This window comes from Salmo salar, chromosome ssa02 (assembly GCF_905237065.1).
Source record: "Salmo salar chromosome ssa02, Ssal_v3.1, whole genome shotgun sequence".
Taxonomy (NCBI): Eukaryota; Metazoa; Chordata; class Actinopteri; order Salmoniformes; family Salmonidae; genus Salmo; species Salmo salar.
The window spans coordinates 70,783,284-70,807,560 of record NC_059443.1 but is presented as its reverse complement, the minus strand read 5'-3'; the positions used below and the strand labels follow the sequence as shown (position 1 = coordinate 70,807,560).

General features: G+C 41.3%; 1 protein-coding gene across 3 annotated transcripts in view; it reads right to left on the bottom strand.

Annotated features, from left to right (window-relative positions):
* The window catches only part of LOC106593098 (transmembrane channel-like protein 6), an 85,032-nt gene that overhangs the window by 3,713 nt on the left and 57,042 nt on the right, over positions 1-24,277 (bottom strand). For all 3 annotated transcript variants that reach the window (XM_045709164.1, XM_045709166.1, XM_045709165.1), the window contains exons 17-20: positions 3,403-3,478; positions 3,090-3,223; positions 2,821-2,997; positions 2,271-2,349 (exon numbers count right to left, since the gene is read on the bottom strand). In XM_045709164.1, coding sequence (XP_045565120.1) covers positions 2,271-2,349; positions 2,821-2,997; positions 3,090-3,223; positions 3,403-3,478 — 466 coding nt within the window. The remainder of the gene's footprint in view (positions 1-2,270; positions 2,350-2,820; positions 2,998-3,089; positions 3,224-3,402; positions 3,479-24,277) is intronic.

The window sequence follows — 24,277 nt, the reverse complement described above, 5'->3', positions numbered from 1 at the left end:
ACAACCATGTAGCTGGCCGTTAACACGGGTCACCAGGAGACAACCATGTAGCTGGCCGTTAACACGGGTCACCAGGAGACAACCATGTAGCTGGCCGTTAACACGGGTCACCAGGAGACAACCATGTAGCTGGCCGTTAACACGGGTCACCAGGAGACAACCATGTAGCTGGCCGTTAACACGGGTCACCAGGAGACAACCATGTAGCTGGCCGTTAACACATTATACACAGTGTTAGAACACTCCATTAACACATTATACACAGTGTTAGAACACTCCATTAACACATTATACACAGTGTTAGAACACACCATTATACACAGTGTTAGAACACTCCATTAACACATTATACACAGTGTTAGAACACTCCATTAACACATTATACACAGTGTTAGAACACTCCATTAACACATTATACACATTGTTAGAACACTCCATTAACACATTATACACAGTGTTAGAACACTCCATTAACACATTATACACAGTGTTAGAACACTCCATTATACACAGTGTTAGAACACTCCATTAACACATTATACACAGTGTTAGAACACTCCATTAACACATTATACACAGTGTTAGAACACTCCATTAACACATTATACACAGTGTTAGAACACTCCATTAACACCTTATACACAGTGTTAGAACACTCCATTAACACCTCATACACAGTGTTAGAACACTCCATTAACACCTTATACACAGTGTTAGAACACTCCATTAACACCTTATACACAGTGTTAGAACACTCCATTAACACCTTATACACAGTGTTAGAACACGCCATTAACACATTATACACAGTGTTAGAACACTCCATTAACACATTATACACAGTGTTAGAACACACCATTAACACATTATACAGTGTTAGAACACTCCATTAACACATTATACACAGTGTTAGAACACACCATTATACACAGTGTTAGAACACACCTTTAACACATTATACACAGTGTTAGAACACTCCATTATACACAGTGTTAGAACACACCTTTAACACATTATACACAGTGTTAGAACACACCTCATTATACACAGTGTTAGAACACACCTTTAACACATTATACACAGTGTTAGAACACTCCATTATACACAGTGTTAGAACACACCTTTAACACATTATACACAGTGTTAGAACACTCCATGACAAGTTAAGCGCTTGTATACACTGTGTTGAACGTACATTTTCTACATTGACATTTTAGTAATTTAGCAGACGCTCTGATCCAGAGTCACTTACAGTTAGTGAGTCATTTAGCAGACACTCTGATCCAGAGTCACTTACAGTTAGTGAGTCATTTAGCAGACACTCTGATCCAGAGTCACTTACAGTTAGTGAGTCATTTAGCAGACGCTCTGATCCAGAGTCACTTACAGTTAGTGAGTCATTTAGCAGACACTCTGATCCAGAGTCACTTACAGTTAGTGAGTCATTTAGCAGACACTCTGATCCAGAGAGACTTACAGTTAGTGAGTCATTTAGCAGAGGCTCTGATCCAGAATCACTTACAGTTAGTGAGTCATTTAGCAGAGGCTCTGATCCAGAGAGACTTACAGTTAGTGAGTCATTTAGCAGACACTCTGATCCAGAGAGACTTACAGTTAGTGAGTCATTTAGCAGACACCCTGATCCAGAGTCACTTACAGTTAATGCATTCATCTTATGATAGCTAGGTGAGACAACCACATCACAGTCATAGTAAGTACACTTTTCTCAATAAAGTAGCTATCAGCAAAGTCAGACCTAGTCAGGTGGGAAAAGGGGTTATTTAAGATCCTCTGAAGAGGAAGGGTTTCAGATGTTTTCTACAGGTACATATTTACTACAGTGTTATTATGACAGTATTGTAATAAAATGAGGTGTACGTTTTCTATCTGGATAACACTGTTATAAAGGGTTAAGTCACACTGTTATAAAGGGTTAAGACACATTAGTATTGTATAAGAGAGTTGAGAGATAACGTTTTCTATCTGGATAACACTGTTATAAAGGGTTAAGTCACATTAGTATTGTATAAGAGAGTTGAGAGACGTTACGTTTTCTATCTGGATAACACTGTTATAAAGGGTTAAGACACATTAGTATTGTATAAAAGAGTGGAGAGATAACGTTTTCTATCTGGATAACACTGTTATAAAGGGTTAAGACACATTAGTATTGTATAAGAGAGTTGAGAGATAACGTTTTCTATCTGGATAACACTGTTATAAAGGGTTAAGACACATTAGTATTGTATAAGAGAGTTGAGAGACGTTACGTTTTCTATTTGCTCCTGCAGCAGACTGATAATCTTCCTCTGTCCATCCACCACCTGGGTGTTGAAGTAAATCACTATCCTGAGAGACACAGAGACAGTATGAAAACAAAATCACAACAACTTTCTCTTTTACAGAGATACTGACAGAAATGGAAATGATCAAAGCAACCTGAAGGAACTTAGTTTTACGGGATTTGACACAAACAATCATCCTGCTTACAGGAAGATACCAGGAACAGAGGTTCTCCACCATGTAGCTGTGAGCCCAGGCTAGTCAGGAAAGGTGTCTGTCTGTCTGTCTGTCTGTCTGTCTGTCTGTCTGTCTGTCTGTCTGTCTGTCTGTCTGTCTGTCTGTCTGTCTGTCTGTCTGTCTGTCTGTCTGTCTGTCTGTCTGTGTCACTGTCTGTGTGTGTGTGTGTGTGTGTGTGTGTGTGTGTGTGTGTGTGTGTGTGTGTGTGTGTGTGTGCGTGTGTGTGTGTGTGTGTGTGTGTGTGTGTGTGTGTGGGCGCGTGTGTGTGTGTGCGTGTGTGTGTGTGTGCGTGCCACTCACAGGAAGATCCCAGCAGCCAGGAACAGAAACAGAGGGTTCTCCACTATGTAGCTGTGAACCAAGGCTAACCAGGCCAGGTTAGGGTTGTGTGTCTCCAACTCCTTCACCCACAGCTTCCCTGACTGGAACATAGTGGACAGGCTACGGAACGGCCCGCATGACTCAGACGGACGGATACTGGAGGGAGGGAGATTGATATATGTTATCTATGTGAATAATGTATATTGCAGGTATGTGTGTGTCACTGACATGTGTCCATCTCTCCTTACCTCCACATGGTGTAGCTGACACAAACAGCAGCCCCCAGGAAGGAAGGGCAGCAGAGGAGAGTGATGAAGATGGTGCTCATCTGACTGGCTCTATAGGGCTTCCTAGGGGACTGGCAGTTCATCATTACACTAGTCTGGTGGGGGGAGGGTGACACACAGAGAGTACTGTCAGGATACGGTCAGAGAAAAGTTTGTGAGTCAAGACAAGGATAAAGGTCAGTTGACATTCAGTTGTAGTTGGATAGGAATTGGTCTACATAGTCCAGTTACCAGTATGATCATGGCACAGTGATCAGTACAGAGGTGTACGTACCTGCTTCATGTAGAAGAGAAGCAGTAGTTTGATGATCTGTACAGCAGGAAGCAGAGGAGTGAACAACACCCCCAACCTAAACAACACAGACATGATACAACATCACTACAACCGCCACAACACAGACATGATACAACATCACTACAACCTCCACAATACAGACATGATACAACATCACTACAACCGCCACAACACAGACATGATACAACATCACTACAACCTCCACAACACAGACATGATACAACATCACTACAACCTCCACAATACAGACATGATACAACATCACTACAACCTCCACAACACAGACATGATACAACATCACTACAACCTCCACAACACAGACATGATACAACATCACTACAACCTCCACAACACAGACATGATACAACATCACTACAACCTCCACAATACAGACATGATACAACATCACTACAACCTCCACAACACAGACATGATACAACATCACTACAACCTCCACAACACAGACATGATACAACATCACTACAACCTCCACAATACAGACATGATACAACATCACTACAACCTCCACAATACAGACATGATACAACATCACTACAACCTCCACAACACAGACATGACACAACATCACTACAACCTCCACAACACAGACATGATACAACATCACTACAACCTCCACAACACAGACATGATACAACATCACTACAACCTCCACAATACAGACATGATACAACATCACCCCAACCTCCACAACACAGACATGATACATCACTACAACCTCCACAACACAAACATGATACAACATCACTACAACCTCCACAACACAGACATGATACAACATCACCCCAACCTCCACAATACAGACATGATACAACATCACTACAACCTCCACAATACAGACATGATACAACATCACCCCAACCTCCACAATACAGACATGATACAACATCACTACAACCTCCACAATACAGACGTGATACAACATCACTACAACCTCCACAACACAGACGTGATACAACATCACTACAACCTCCACAATACAGACATGATACAACATCACTACAACACAGACATGATACAACATCACTACAACCTCCACAACACAGACATGAGACAACATCACTACAACCTCCACAATACAGACATGATACAACATCACTACAACCTCCACAACACAGACATGATACAACATCACCCCAACCTCCACAACACAGACATGATACAACATCACCCCAACCTCCACAATACAGACATGCTACAACATCACTACAACCTCCACAACACAGACATGATACAACATCACCACAACCTCCACAACACAGACATGATACAACATCACCACAACCACCACAATACAGACATGATACAACATCACTACAACCTCCACAATACAGACATGATACAACATCATCCCAACCTCCACAACACGATACAACATCACTACAACCTCCACAATAAAGACATGATACAACATCACCACAACCTCCACAACACAGACATGATAAAACATCACTACAACCTCCACAATACAGACATGATACAACATCACTACAACCTCCACAATACAGACATGATACAACATCACCACAACCTCCACAACACAGACATGATACAACATCACTACAACCTCCACAACACAGACATGATACAACATCACTACAACCTCCACAACACAGACATGATACAACATCACTACAACCTCCACAATACAGACATGATACAACATCACTACAACCTCCACAACACAGACATGATACAACATCACTACAACCTCCACAACACAGACATGATACAACATCACTACAACCTCCACAATACAGACATGATACAACATCACTACAACCTCCACAATACAGACATGATACAACATCACTACAACCTCCACAACACAGACATGACACAACATCACTACAACCTCCACAACACAGACATGATACAACATCACTACAACCTCCACAACACAGACATGATACAACATCACTACAACCTCCACAATACAGACATGATACAACATCACCCCAACCTCCACAACACAGACATGATACATCACTACAACCTCCACAACACAAACATGATACAACATCACTACAACCTCCACAACACAGACATGATACAACATCACCCCAACCTCCACAATACAGACATGATACAACATCACTACAACCTCCACAATACAGACATGATACAACATCACCCCAACCTCCACAATACAGACATGATACAACATCACTACAACCTCCACAATACAGACGTGATACAACATCACTACAACCTCCACAACACAGACGTGATACAACATCACTACAACCTCCACAATACAGACATGATACAACATCACTACAACACAGACATGATACAACATCACTACAACCTCCACAACACAGACATGAGACAACATCACTACAACCTCCACAATACAGACATGATACAACATCACTACAACCTCCACAACACAGACATGATACAACATCACCCCAACCTCCACAACACAGACATGATACAACATCACCCCAACCTCCACAATACAGACATGCTACAACATCACTACAACCTCCACAACACAGACATGATACAACATCACCACAACCTCCACAACACAGACATGATACAACATCACCACAACCACCACAATACAGACATGATACAACATCACTACAACCTCCACAATACAGACATGATACAACATCATCCCAACCTCCACAACACGATACAACATCACTACAACCTCCACAATAAAGACATGATACAACATCACCACAACCTCCACAACACAGACATGATAAAACATCACTACAACCTCCACAATACAGACATGATACAACATCACTACAACCTCCACAATACAGACATGATACAACATCACCACAACCTCCACAACACAGACATGATACAACATCACTACAACCTCCACAACACAGACATGATACAACATCACTACAACCTCCACAATACAGACATGATACAACATCACTACAACCTCCACAACACAGACATGATACAACATCACTACAACCTCCACAATACAGACATGATACAACATCACTACAACCTCCACAATACAGACAACATCCCCCCAACCTCCACAATACAGACATGATACAACATCACTACAACCTCCACAACACAGACATGATACAACATCACCACAACCTCCACAATACAGACATGATACAACATCACTACAACACAGACATGATACAACATCACTACAACCTCCACAATACAGACATGATACAACATCACTACAACCTCCACAACACAGACATGATGCAACATCACTACAACCTCCACAACACAAACATGATACAACATCACTACAACCTCCACAACACAGACATGATACAACATCACTACAACCTCCACAACACAGACGTGATACAACATCACTACAACCTCCACAATACAGACATGATACAACATCACTACAACCTCCACAACACAGACATGATACAACATCACTACAACCTCCACAACACAAACATGATACAACATCACTACAACCTCCACAACACAGACATGATACAACATCACTACAACCTCCACAACACAGACATGATACAACATAACTACAACCTCCACAATACAGACATGATACAACATCACTACAACCTCCACAATACAGACATGATACAACATCACTACAACCTCCACAACACAGACATGATACAACATCACTACAACCTCCACAACACAGACATGATACAACATCACTACAACCTCCACAACACAGACATGATACAACATCACTACAACCTCCACAATACAGACATGATACAACATCACTACAACCTCCACAATACAGACATGATACAACATCACCCAAACCTCCACAATACAGACATGATACAACATCACTACAACCTCCACAATACAGACGTGATACAACATCACTACAACCTCCACAACACAGACGTGATACAACATCACTACAACCTCCACAATACAGACATGATACAACATCACTACAACACAGACATGATACAACATCACTACAACCTCCACAATACAGACATGATACAACCTCCACAACACAGACATGATACAACATCACTACAACCTCCACAACACAAACATGATACAACATCACTACAACCTCCACAACACAGACATGATACAACATCACTACAACCTCCACAACACAGAAATGATACAACATCACTACAACCTCCACAACACAGACATGATACAACATCACTACAACCTCCACAATACAGACATGATACAACATCACCCCAACCTCCACAATACAGACATGAAACAACATCACCACAACCTCCACAATACAGACATGATACAGCATCACTACAACCTCCACAATACAGACATGATACAACATCATCCCAACCTCCACAACACGATACAACATCACTACAACCTCCACAATAAAGACATGATACAACATCACCACAACCTCCACAACACAGACATGATACAACATCACTACAACCTCCACAATACAGACATGATACAACATCACCACAACCTCCACAACACAGACATGATAAAACATCACTACAACCTCCACAATACAGACATCACCCCAACCTCCACAATACAGACATGATACAACATCACTAAAACCTCCACAACACAGACATGATACAACATCACTACAACACAGACATGATACAACATCACTACAACCTCCACAACACAGATATGATACAACATCACAGACATGATACAACATCACTACAACCTCCACAACACAATACAACATCACCACAATACAGACATGATGCAACATCACCACAACCTCCACAACACAGACATGATACAACATCACTACAACCTCCACAACACAGACATGATACAACATCACCCCAACCTCCACAATACAGACATGATACAACATCACCACAACCTCCACAACACAGACATGATACATCACCCCAACCTCCACAATACAGACATGATACAACGTCACTACAACCTCCACAACACAGACATGATACAACATCACTACAACCTCCACAACACAGACATGATACAACATAACTACAACCTCCACAACACAGACATGATACAACATCACTACAACCTCCACAACACAGACATGATACAACATCACCCCAACCTCCACAACACAGACATGATACAACATCACTACAACCTCCACAACACAGACATGATACAACATCACCCCAACCTCCACAATACAGACATGATACAACATCACCCCAACCTCCACAATACAGACATGATACAACATCACCACAACCTCCACAACACAGACATGATACAACATCACCCCAACCTCCACAACACAGACATGATACAACATCACTACAACCTCCACAATACAGACATGATACAACATCACTACAACCTCCACAACACAGACATGATACAACATCACTACAACACAGACATGATACAACATCACTACAACCTCCACAACACAGACATGATACAACATCACTACAACCTCCACAACACAGACATGACAAAACATCACTACAACCTCCACAACACAGACATGATACAACATCACCACAACCTCCACAACACAGACATGATACAACATCACTACAACCTCCACAATACAGACATGATACAACATCACTACAACCTCCACAATACAGACATGATACAACATCACTACAACCTCCACAACACAGACATGATACAACATCACCCCAACCTCCACAATACAGACATGATACAACATCACTACAACCTCCACAACACAGACATGATACAACATCACTACAACACAGACATGATACAACATCACTACAACCTCCACAACACAGACATGATACAACATCACCCCAACCTCCACAACACAGACATGATACAACATCACCCCAACCTCCACAATACAGACATGATACAACATCACTACAACCTCCACAACACAGACATGATACAACATCACCACAACCTCCACAACACGATACAACATCACTACAACCTCCACAATAAAGACATGATACAACATCACCACAACCTCCACAACAAAGACATGATAAAACATCACTACAACCTCCACAATACAGACATGATACAACATCACTACAACCTCCACAATACAGACATGATACAACATCACCACAACCTCCACAACACAGACATGATAAAACATCACTACAACCTCCACAATACAGACATGATACAACATCACCACAACCTCCACAACACAGACATGATACAACATCACTACAACCTCCACAACACAGACATGATACAACATCACTACAACCTCCACAATACAGACATGATACAACATCACTACAACACAGACATGATACAACATCACTACAACCTCCACAATACAGACATGATACAACCTCCACAACACAGACATGATACAACATCACTACAACCTCCACAACACAAACATGATACAACATCACTACAACCTCCACAACACAGACATGATACAACATCACTACAACCTCCACAACACAGAAATGATACAACATCACTACAACCTCCACAACACAGACATGATACAACATCACTACAACCTCCACAATACAGACATGATACAACATCACCCCAACCTCCACAATACAGACATGAAACAACATCACCACAACCTCCACAATACAGACATGATACAGCATCACTACAACCTCCACAATACAGACATGATACAACATCATCCCAACCTCCACAACACGATACAACATCACTACAACCTCCACAATAAAGACATGATACAACATCACCACAACCTCCACAACACAGACATGATACAACACCACTACAACCTCCACAATACAGACATGATACAACATCACCACAACCTCCACAACACAGACATGATAAAACATCACTACAACCTCCACAATACAGACATCACCCCAACCTCCACAATACAGACATGATACAACATCACTAAAACCTCCACAACACAGACATGATACAACATCACTACAACACAGACATGATACAACATCACTACAACCTCCACAACACAGATATGATACAACATCACAGACATGATACAACATCACTACAACCTCCACAACACAATACAACATCACCACAATACAGACATGATGCAACATCACCACAACCTCCACAACACAGACATGATACAACATCACTACAACCTCCACAACACAGACATGATACAACATCACCCCAACCTCCACAATACAGACATGATACAACATCACCACAACCTCCACAACACAGACATGATACATCACCCCAACCTCCACAATACAGACATGATACAACGTCACTACAACCTCCACAACACAGACATGATACAACATCACTACAACCTCCACAACACAGACATGATACAACATAACTACAACCTCCACAACACAGACATGATACAACATCACTACAACCTCCACAACACAGACATGATACAACATCACCCCAACCTCCACAACACAGACATGATACAACATCACTACAACCTCCACAACACAGACATGATACAACATCACCCCAACCTCCACAATACAGACATGATACAACATCACCCCAACCTCCACAATACAGACATGATACAACATCACCACAACCTCCACAACACAGACATGATACAACATCACCCCAACCTCCACAACACAGACATGATACAACATCACTACAACCTCCACAATACAGACATGATACAACATCACTACAACCTCCACAATACAGACATGATACAACATCACTACAACCTCCACAACACAGACATGATACAACATCACTACAACACAGACATGATACAACATCACTACAACCTCCACAACACAGACATGATACAACATCACTACAACCTCCACAACACAGACATGACAAAACATCACTACAACCTCCACAACACAGACATGATACAACATCACCACAACCTCCACAACACAGACATGATACAACATCACTACAACCTCCACAATACAGACATGATACAACATCACTACAACCTCCACAATACAGACATGATACAACATCACTACAACCTCCACAACACAGACATGATACAACATCACCCCAACCTCCACAATACAGACATGATACAACATCACTACAACCTCCACAACACAGACATGATACAACATCACTACAACACAGACATGATACAACATCACTACAACCTCCACAACACAGACATGATACAACATCACCCCAACCTCCACAACACAGACATGATACAACATCACCCCAACCTCCACAATACAGACATGATACAACATCACTACAACCTCCACAACACAGACATGATACAACATCACCACAACCTCCACAACACGATACAACATCACTACAACCTCCACAATAAAGACATGATACAACATCACCACAACCTCCACAACAAAGCCATGATAAAACATCACTACAACCTCCACAATACAGACATGATACAACATCACTACAACCTCCACAATACAGACATGATACAACATCACCACAACCTCCACAACACAGACATGATAAAACATCACTACAACCTCCACAATACAGACATGATACAACATCACCACAACCTCCACAACACAGACATGATACAACATCACTACAACCTCCACAAAACAGACATGATACAACATCACTACAACCTCCACAATACAGACATGATACAACATCACTACAACCTCCACAACACAGACATGATACAACATAACTACAACCTCCACAATACAGACATGATACAACATCACTACAACCTCCACAATACAGACAACATCACCCCAACCTCCACAATACAGACATGATACAACATCACTACAACCTCCACAACACAGACATGATACAACATCACCACAACCTCCACAATACAGACATGATACAACATCACTACAACACAGACATGATACAACATCACTACAACCTCCACAATACAGACATGATACAACATCACTACAACCTCCACAACACAGACATGATACAACATCACTACAACCTCCACAACACAAACATGATACAACATCACTACAACCTCCACAACACAGACATGATACAACATCACTACAACCTCCACAACACAGAAATGATACAACATCACTACAACCTCCACAACACAGACATGATACAACATCACTACAAACTCCACAATACAGACATGATACAACATCACCCCAACCTCCACAATACAGACATGATACAACATCACCACAACCTCCACAATACAGACATGATACAACATCACTACAACCTCCACAATACAGACATGATACAACATCATCCCAACCTCCACAACACGATACAACATCACTACAACCTCCACAATAAAGACATGATACAACATCACCACAACCTCCACAACACAGACATGATAAAACATCACTACAACCTCCACAATACAGACATGATACAACATCACTACAACCTCCACAATACAGACATGATACAACATAGCCACAACCTCCACAACACAGACATGATAAAACATCACTACAACCTCCACAATACAGACATGATACAACATCACCACAACCTCCACAACACAGACATGATACAACATCACTACAACCTCCACAATACAGAAATGATACAACATCACTACAACCTCCACAATACAGACAACATCACCCCAACCTCCACAATACAGACATGATACAACATCACTAAAATCTCCACAACACAGACATGATACAACATCACTACAACACAGACATGATACAACATCACTACAACCTCCACAACACGATACAACATCACCACAATACAGACATGATGCAACATCACCACAACCTCCACAACACAGACATGATACAACATCACTACAACCTCCACAACACAGACACGATACAACATCACCCCAACCTCCACAATACAGACATGATACAACATCACCACAACCTCCACAACACAGACATGATACATCACCCCAACCTCCACAATACAGACATGATACAACGTCACTACAACCTCCACAACACAGACATGATACAACATCAGTACAACCTCCACAACACAGACATGATACAACATAACTACAACCTCCACAACACAGACATGATACAACATCACTACAACCTCCACAACACAGACATGATACAACATCACCCCAACCTCCACAACACAGACATGATACAACATCACTACAACCTCCACAACACAGACATGATACAACATCACTACAACCTCCACAATACAGACATGATACAACATCACTACAACCTCCACAATACAGACATGATACAACATCACCCCAACCTCCACAATACAGACATGATACAACATCACCACAACCTCCACAACACAGACATGATACAACATCACCCCAACCTCCACAACACAGACATGATACAACATCACTACAACCTCCACAATACAGACATGATACAACATCACTACAACCTCCACAACACAGACATGATACAACATCACTACAACACAGACATGATACAACATCACTACAACCTCCACAACACAGATATGATACAACATCACTACAACACAGACATGATACAACATCACTACAACCTCCACAACACAGATATGATACAACATCACTACAACACAGACATGATACAACATCACTACAACCTCCACAACACAGACATGATACAACATCACTACAACCTCCACAACACAGATATGATACAACATCACAGACATGATACAACATCACTACAACCTCCACAACACAATACAACATCACCACAATACAGACATGATGCAACATCACCACAACCTCCACAACACAGACATGATACAACATCACTACAACCTCCACAACACAGACATGATACAACATCACCCCAACCTCCACAATACAGACATGATACAACATCACCACAACCTCCACAACACAGACATGATACATCACCCCAACCTCCACAATACAGACATGATACAACGTCACTACAACCTCCACAACACAGACATGATACAACATCACTACAACCTCCACAACACAGACATGATACAACATAACTACAACCTCCACAACACAGACATGATACAACATCACTACAACCTCCACAACACAGACATGATACAACATCACCCCAACCTCCACAACACAGACATGATACAACATCACTACAACCTCCACAACACAGACATGATACAACATCACCCCAACCTCCACAATACAGACATGATACAACATCACCCCAACCTCCACAATACAGACATGATACAACATCACCACAACCTCCACAACACAGACATGATACAACATCACCCCAACCTCCACAACACAGACATGATACAACATCACTACAACCTCCACAATACAGACATGATACAACATCACTACAACCTCCACAATACAGACATGATACAACATCACTACAACCTCCACAACACAGACATGATACAACATCACTACAACACAGACATGATACAACATCACTACAACCTCCACAACACAGATATGATACAACATCACTACAACACAGACATGATACAACATCACTACAACCTCCACAACACAGATATGATACAACATCACTACAACACAGACATGATACAACATCACTACAACCTCCACAACACAGACATGATACAACATCACTACAACACAGACATGATACAACATCACTACAACCTCCACAACACAGACATGATACAACATCACTACAACCTCCACAACACAGACATGACAAAACATCACTACAACCTCCACAACACAGACATGATACAACATCACCACAACCTCCACAACACAGACATGATACAACATCACTACAACCTCCACAATACAGACATGATACAACATCACTACAACCTCCACAATACAGACATGATACAACATCACTACAACCTCCACAACACAGACATGATACAACATCACCCCAACCTCCACAATACAGACATGATACAACATCACTACAACCTCCACAACACAGACATGATACAACATCACTACAACACAGACATGATACAACATCACTACAACCTCCACAACACAGACATGATACAACATCACCCCAACCTCCACAACACAGACATGATACAACATCACCCCAACCTCCACAATACAGACATGATACAACATCACTACAACCTCCACAACACAGACATGATAAAACATCACTACAACCTCCACAATACAGACATGATACAACATCACTACAACCTCCACAATACAGACATGATACAACATCACCACAACCTCCACAACACAGACATGATAAAACATCACTACAACCTCCACAATACAGACATGATACAACATCACCACAACCTCCACAACACAGACATGATACAACATCACTACAACCTCCACAACACAGACATGATACAACATCACTACAACCTCCACAACACAGACATGATACAACATCACTACAACCTCCAAAATACAGACATGATACAACATCACTACAACCTCCACAATACAGACAACATCACCCCAACCTCCACAATACAGACATGATACAACATCACTACAACCTCCACAACACAGATATGATACAACATCACTACAACACAGACATGATACAACATCACTACAACCTCCACAACACAGACATGATACAACATCACTACAACACAGACATGATACAACATCACTACAACCTCCACAACACAGACATGATACAACATCACTACAACCTCCACAACACAGACATGACAAAACATCACTACAACCTCCACAATACAGACATGATACAACATCACTACAACCTCCACAATACAGACATGATACAACATCACTACAACCTCCACAATACAGACATGATACAACATCACTACAACCTCCACAACACAGACATGATACAACATCACCCCAACCTCCACAATACAGACATGATACAACATCACTACAACCTCCACAACACAGACATGATACAACATCACTACAACACAGACATGATACAACATCACTACAACCTCCACAACACAGACATGATACAACATCACCCCAACCTCCACAACACAGACATGATACAACATCACCCCAACCTCCACAATACAGACATGATACAACATCACTACAACCTCCACAACACAGACATGATAAAACATCACTACAACCTCCACAATACAGACATGATACAACATCACTACAACCTCCACAATACAGACATGATACAACATCACCACAACCTCCACAACACAGACATGATAAAACATCACTACAACCTCCACAATACAGACATGATACAACATCACCACAACCTCCACAACACAGACATGATACAACATCACTACAACCTCCACAACACAGACATGATACAACATCACTACAACCTCCACAATACAGACATGATACAACATCACTACAACCTCCACAACACAGACATGATACAACATCACTACAACCTCCACAATACAGACATGATACAACATCACTACAACCTCCACAATACAGACAACATCACCCCAACCTCCACAATACAGACATGATACAACATCACTACAACCTCCACAACACAGACATGATACAACATCACCACAACCTCCACAATACAGACATGATACAACATCACTACAACACAGACATGATACAACATCACTACAACCTCCACAATACAGACATGATACAACATCACTACAACCTACACAACACAGACATGATACAACATCACTACAACCTCCACAACACAAACATGATACAACATCACTACAACCTCCACAACACAGACATGATACAACATCACTACAACCTCCACAACACAGAAATGATACAACATCACTACAACCTCCACAACACAGACATGATACAACATCACTACAAACTCCACAATACAGACATGATACAACATCACCCCAACCTCCACAATACAGACATGATACAACATCACCACAACCTCCACAATACAGACATGATACAACATCACTACAACCTCCACAATACAGACATGATACAACATCATCCCAACCTCCACAACACGATACAACATCACTACAACCTCCACAATAAAGACATGATACAACATCACCACAACCTCCACAACACAGACATGATAAAACATCACTACAACCTCCACAATACAGACATGATACAACATCACTACAACCTCCACAATACAGACATGATACAACATAGCCACAACCTCCACAACACAGACATGATAAAACATCACTACAACCTCCACAATACAGACATGATACAACATCACCACAACCTCCACAACACAGACATGATACAACATCACCCCAACCTCCACAACACAGACATGATACAACATCACCCCAACCTCCACAATACAGACATGATACAACATCACTACAACCTCCACAACACAGACATGATAAAACATCACTACAACCTCCACAATACAGACATGATACAACATCACTACAACCTCCACAATACAGACATGATACAACATCACCACAACCTCCACAACACAGACATGATAAAACATCACTACAACCTCCACAATACAGACATGATACAACATCACCACAACCTCCACAACACAGACATGATACAACATCACTACAACCTCCACAACACAGACATGATACAACATCACTACAACCTCCACAACACAGACATGATACAACATCACTACAACCTCCAAAATACAGACATGATACAACATCACTACAACCTCCACAATACAGACAACATCACCCCAACCTCCACAATACAGACATGATACAACATCACTACAACCTCCACAACACAGATATGATACAACATCACTACAACACAGACATGATACAACATCACTACAACCTCCACAACACAGACATGATACAACATCACTACAACACAGACATGATACAACATCACTACAACCTCCACAACACAGACATGATACAACATCACTACAACCTCCACAACACAGACATGACAAAACATCACTACAACCTCCACAATACAGACATGATACAACATCACTACAACCTCCACAATACAGACATGATACAACATCACTACAACCTCCACAATACAGACATGATACAACATCACTACAACCTCCACAACACAGACATGATACAACATCACCCCAACCTCCACAATACAGACATGATACAACATCACTACAACCTCCACAACACAGACATGATACAACATCACTACAACACAGACATGATACAACATCACTACAACCTCCACAACACAGACATGATACAACATCACCCCAACCTCCACAACACAGACATGATACAACATCACCCCAACCTCCACAATACAGACATGATACAACATCACTACAACCTCCACAACACAGACATGATAAAACATCACTACAACCTCCACAATACAGACATGATACAACATCACTACAACCTCCACAATACAGACATGATACAACATCACCACAACCTCCACAACACAGACATGATAAAACATCACTACAACCTCCACAATACAGACATGATACAACATCACCACAACCTCCACAACACAGACATGATACAACATCACTACAACCTCCACAACACAGACATGATACAACATCACTACAACCTCCACAATACAGACATGATACAACATCACTACAACCTCCACAACACAGACATGATACAACATCACTACAACCTCCACAATACAGACATGATACAACATCACTACAACCTCCACAATACAGACAACATCACCCCAACCTCCACAATACAGACATGATACAACATCACTACAACCTCCACAACACAGACATGATACAACATCACTACAACCTCCACAACACAGACATGATACAACATCACTACAACCTCCACACAGACATGATACAACATCACTACAACCTCCACAACACAGACATGATACAACATCACTACAACCTCCACAATACAGACATGATACAACATCACTACAACCTCCACAATACAGACAACATCACCCCAACCTCCACAATACAGACATGATACAACATCACTACAACCTCCACAACACAGACATGATACAACATCACCACAACCTCCACAATACAGACATGATACAACATCACTACAACACAGACATGATACAACATCACTACAACCTCCACAATACAGACATGATACAACATCACTACAACCTCCACAACACAGAAATGATACAACATCACTACAACCTCCACAACACAGACATGATACAACATCACTACAAACTCCACAATACAGACATGATACAACATCACCCCAACCTCCACAATACAGACATGATACAACATCACCACAACCTCCACAATACAGACATGATACAACATCACTACAACCTCCACAATACAGACATGATACAACATCATCCCAACCTCCACAACACGATACAACATCACTACAACCTCCACAATAAAGACATGATACAACATCACCACAACCTCCACAACACAGACATGATAAAACATCACTACAACCTCCACAATACAGACATGATACAACATCACTACAACCTCCACAATACAGACATGATACAACATAGCCACAACCTCCACAACACAGACATGATAAAACATCACTACAACCTCCACAATACAGACATGATACAACATCACCACAACCTCCACAACACAGACATGATACAACATCACTACAACCTCCACAATACAGAAATGATACAACATCACTACAACCTCCACAATACAGACAACATCACCCCAACCTCCACAATACAGACATGATACAACATCACTAAAATCTCCACAACACAGACATGATACAACATCACTACAACACAGACATGATACAACATCACTACAACCTCCACAACACGATACAACATCACCACAATACAGACATGATGCAACATCACCACAACCTCCACAACACAGACATGATACAACATCACTACAACCTCCACAACACAGACACGATACAACATCACCCCAACCTCCACAATACAGACATGATACAACATCACCACAACCTCCACAACACAGACATGATACATCACCCCAACCTCCACAATACAGACATGATACAACGTCACTACAACCTCCACAACACAGACATGATACAACATCAGTACAACCTCCACAACACAGACATGATACAACATAACTACAACCTCCACAACACAGACATGATACAACATCACTACAACCTCCACAACACAGACATGATACAACATCACCCCAACCTCCACAACACCGACATGATACAACATCACTACAACCTCCACAACACAGACATGATACAACATCACTACAACCTCCACAATACAGACATGATACAACATCACTACAACCTCCACAATACAGACATGATACAACATCACCCCAACCTCCACAATACAGACATGATACAACATCACCACAACCTCCACAACACAGACATGATACAACATCACCCCAACCTCCACAACACAGACATGATACAACATCACTACAACCTCCACAATACAGACATGATACAACATCACTACAACCTCCACAACACAGACATGATACAACATCACTACAACACAGACATGATACAACATCACTACAACCTCCACAACACAGATATGATACAACATCACTACAACACAGACATGATACAACATCACTACAACCTCCACAACACAGATATGATACAACATCACTACAACACAGACATGATACAACATCACTACAACCTCCACAACACAGACATGATACAACATCACTACAACACAGACATGATACAACATCACTACAACCTCCACAACACAGACATGATACAACATCACTACAACCTCCACAACACAGACATGATAAAACATCACTACAACCTCCACAACACAGACATGATACAACATCACCACAACCTCCACAACACAGACATGATACAACATCACTACAACCTCCACAATACAGACATGATACAACATCACTACAACCTCCACAATACAGACATGATACAACATCACTACAACCTCCACAACACAGACATGATACAACATCACCCCAACCTCCACAATACAGACATGATACAACATCACTACAACCTCCACAATACAGACATGATACAACATCACTACAACACAGACATGATACAATATCACAACAACCTCCACAACACAGACATGATACAACATCACCCCAACCTCCACAACACAGACATGATACAACATCACCCCAACCTCCACAATACAGACATGATACAACATCACTACAACCTCCACAACACAGACATGATACAACATCACCACAACCTCCACAATACAGACATGATACAACATCACCACAACCTCCACAATACAGACATGATACAACATCACTACAACCTCCACAATACAGACATGATACAACATCATCCCAACCTCCACAACACGATACAACATCACTACAACCTCCACAATAAAGACATGATACAACATCACCACAACCTCCACAACACAGACATGATAAAACATCACTACAACCTCCACAATACAGACATGATACAACATCACTACAACCTCCACAATACAGACATGATACAACATCACCACAACCTCCACAACACAGACATGATAAAACATTACTACAACCTCCACAATACAGACATGATACAACATCACCACAACCTCCACAACACAGACATGATACAACATCACTACAACCTCCACAACACAGACATGATACAACATCACTACAACCTCCACAATACAGACATGATACAACATCACTACAACCTCCACAACACAGACATTATACAACATCACTACAACCTCCACAATACAGACATGATACAACATCACTACAACCTCCACAATACAGACAACATCACCCCAACCTCCACAATACAGACATGATACAACATCACTACAACCTCCACAACACAGACATGATACAACATCACTACAACCTCCACAATACAGACATGATACAACATCACTACAACCTCCACAACACAGACATGATACAACATCACTACAACCTCCACAATACAGACATGATACAACATCACTACAACCTCCACAATACAGACAACATCACCCCAACCTCCACAATACAGACATGATACAACATCACTACAACCTCCACAACACAGACATGATACAACATCACTACAACACAGACATGATACAACATCACTACAACCTCCACAACACAGAGATGATACAACATCACTACAACCTCCACAACACAGACATGATAAAACATCACTACAACCTCCACAACACAGACATGATACAACATCACTACAACCTCCACAATACAGACATGATACAACATCACTACAACCTCCACAATACAGACATGATACAACATCACTACAACCTCCACAACACAGACATGATACAACATCACCCCAACCTCCACAATACAGACATGATACAACATCACTACAACCTCCACAACACAGACATGATACAACATCACTACAACACAGACATGATACAACATCACTACAACCTCCACAACACAGATATGATACAACATCACTACAACACAGACATGATACAACATCACCCCAACCTCCACAATACAGACATGATACAACATCACTACAACCTCCACAACACAGACATGATACAACATCACTACAACACAGACATGATACAACATCACTACAACCTCCACAACACAGACATGATACAACATCACTACAACACAGACATGATACAACATCACTACAACCTCCACAACACAGACATGATACAACATCACTACAACCTCCACAACACAGACATGATACAACATCACTACAACCTCCACAATACAGACATGATACAACATCACTACAACCTCCACAACACAGACATGATACAACATCACTACAACCTCCACAATACAGACATGATACAACATCACTACAACCTCCACAATACAGACAACATCACCCCAACCTCCACAATACAGACATGATACAACATCACTACAACCTCCACAACACAGACATGATACAACATCACTACAACCTCCACAATACAGACATGATACAACATCACTACAACCTCCACAACACAGACATGATACAACATCACTACAACCTCCACAATACAGACATGATACAACATCACCACAACCTCCACAACACAGACATGATACAACATCACTACAACCTCCACAACACAGACATGATACAACATCACTACAACCTCCACAATACAGACATGATACAACATCACTACAACCTCCACAACACAGACATTATACAACATCACTACAACCTCCACAATACAGACATGATACAACATCACTACAACCTCCACAATACAGACAACATCACCCCAACCTCCACAATACAGACATGATACAACATCACTACAACCTCCACAACACAGACATGATACAACATCACTACAACCTCCACAATACAGACATGATACAACATCACTACAACCTCCACAACACAGACATGATACAACATCACTACAACCTCCACAATACAGACATGATACAACATCACTACAACCTCCACAATACAGACAACATCACCCCAACCTCCACAATACAGACATGATACAACATCACTACAACCTCCACAACACAGACATGATACAACATCACTACAACACAGACATGATACAACATCACTACAACCTCCACAACACAGAGATGATACAACATCACTACAACCTCCACAACACAGACATGATAAAACATCACTACAACCTCCACAACACAGACATGATACAACATCACTACAACCTCCACAATACAGACATGATACAACATCACTACAACCTCCACAATACAGACATGATACAACATCACTACAACCTCCACAACACAGACATGATACAACATCACCCCAACCTCCACAATACAGACATGATACAACATCACTACAACCTCCACAACACAGACATGATACAACATCACTACAACACAGACATGATACAACATCACTACAACCTCCACAACACAGATATGATACAACATCACTACAACACAGACATGATACAACATCACCCCAACCTCCACAATACAGACATGATACAACATCACTACAACCTCCACAACACAGACATGATACAACATCACTACAACACAGACATGATACAACATCACTACAACCTCCACAACACAGATATGATACAACATCACTACAACACAGACATGATACAACATCACTACAACCTCCACAACACAGACATGATACAACATCACTACAACCTCCACAACACAGACATGATGAAACATCACTACAACCTCCACAACACAGACATGATACAACATCACTACAACCTCCACAATACAGACATGATACAACA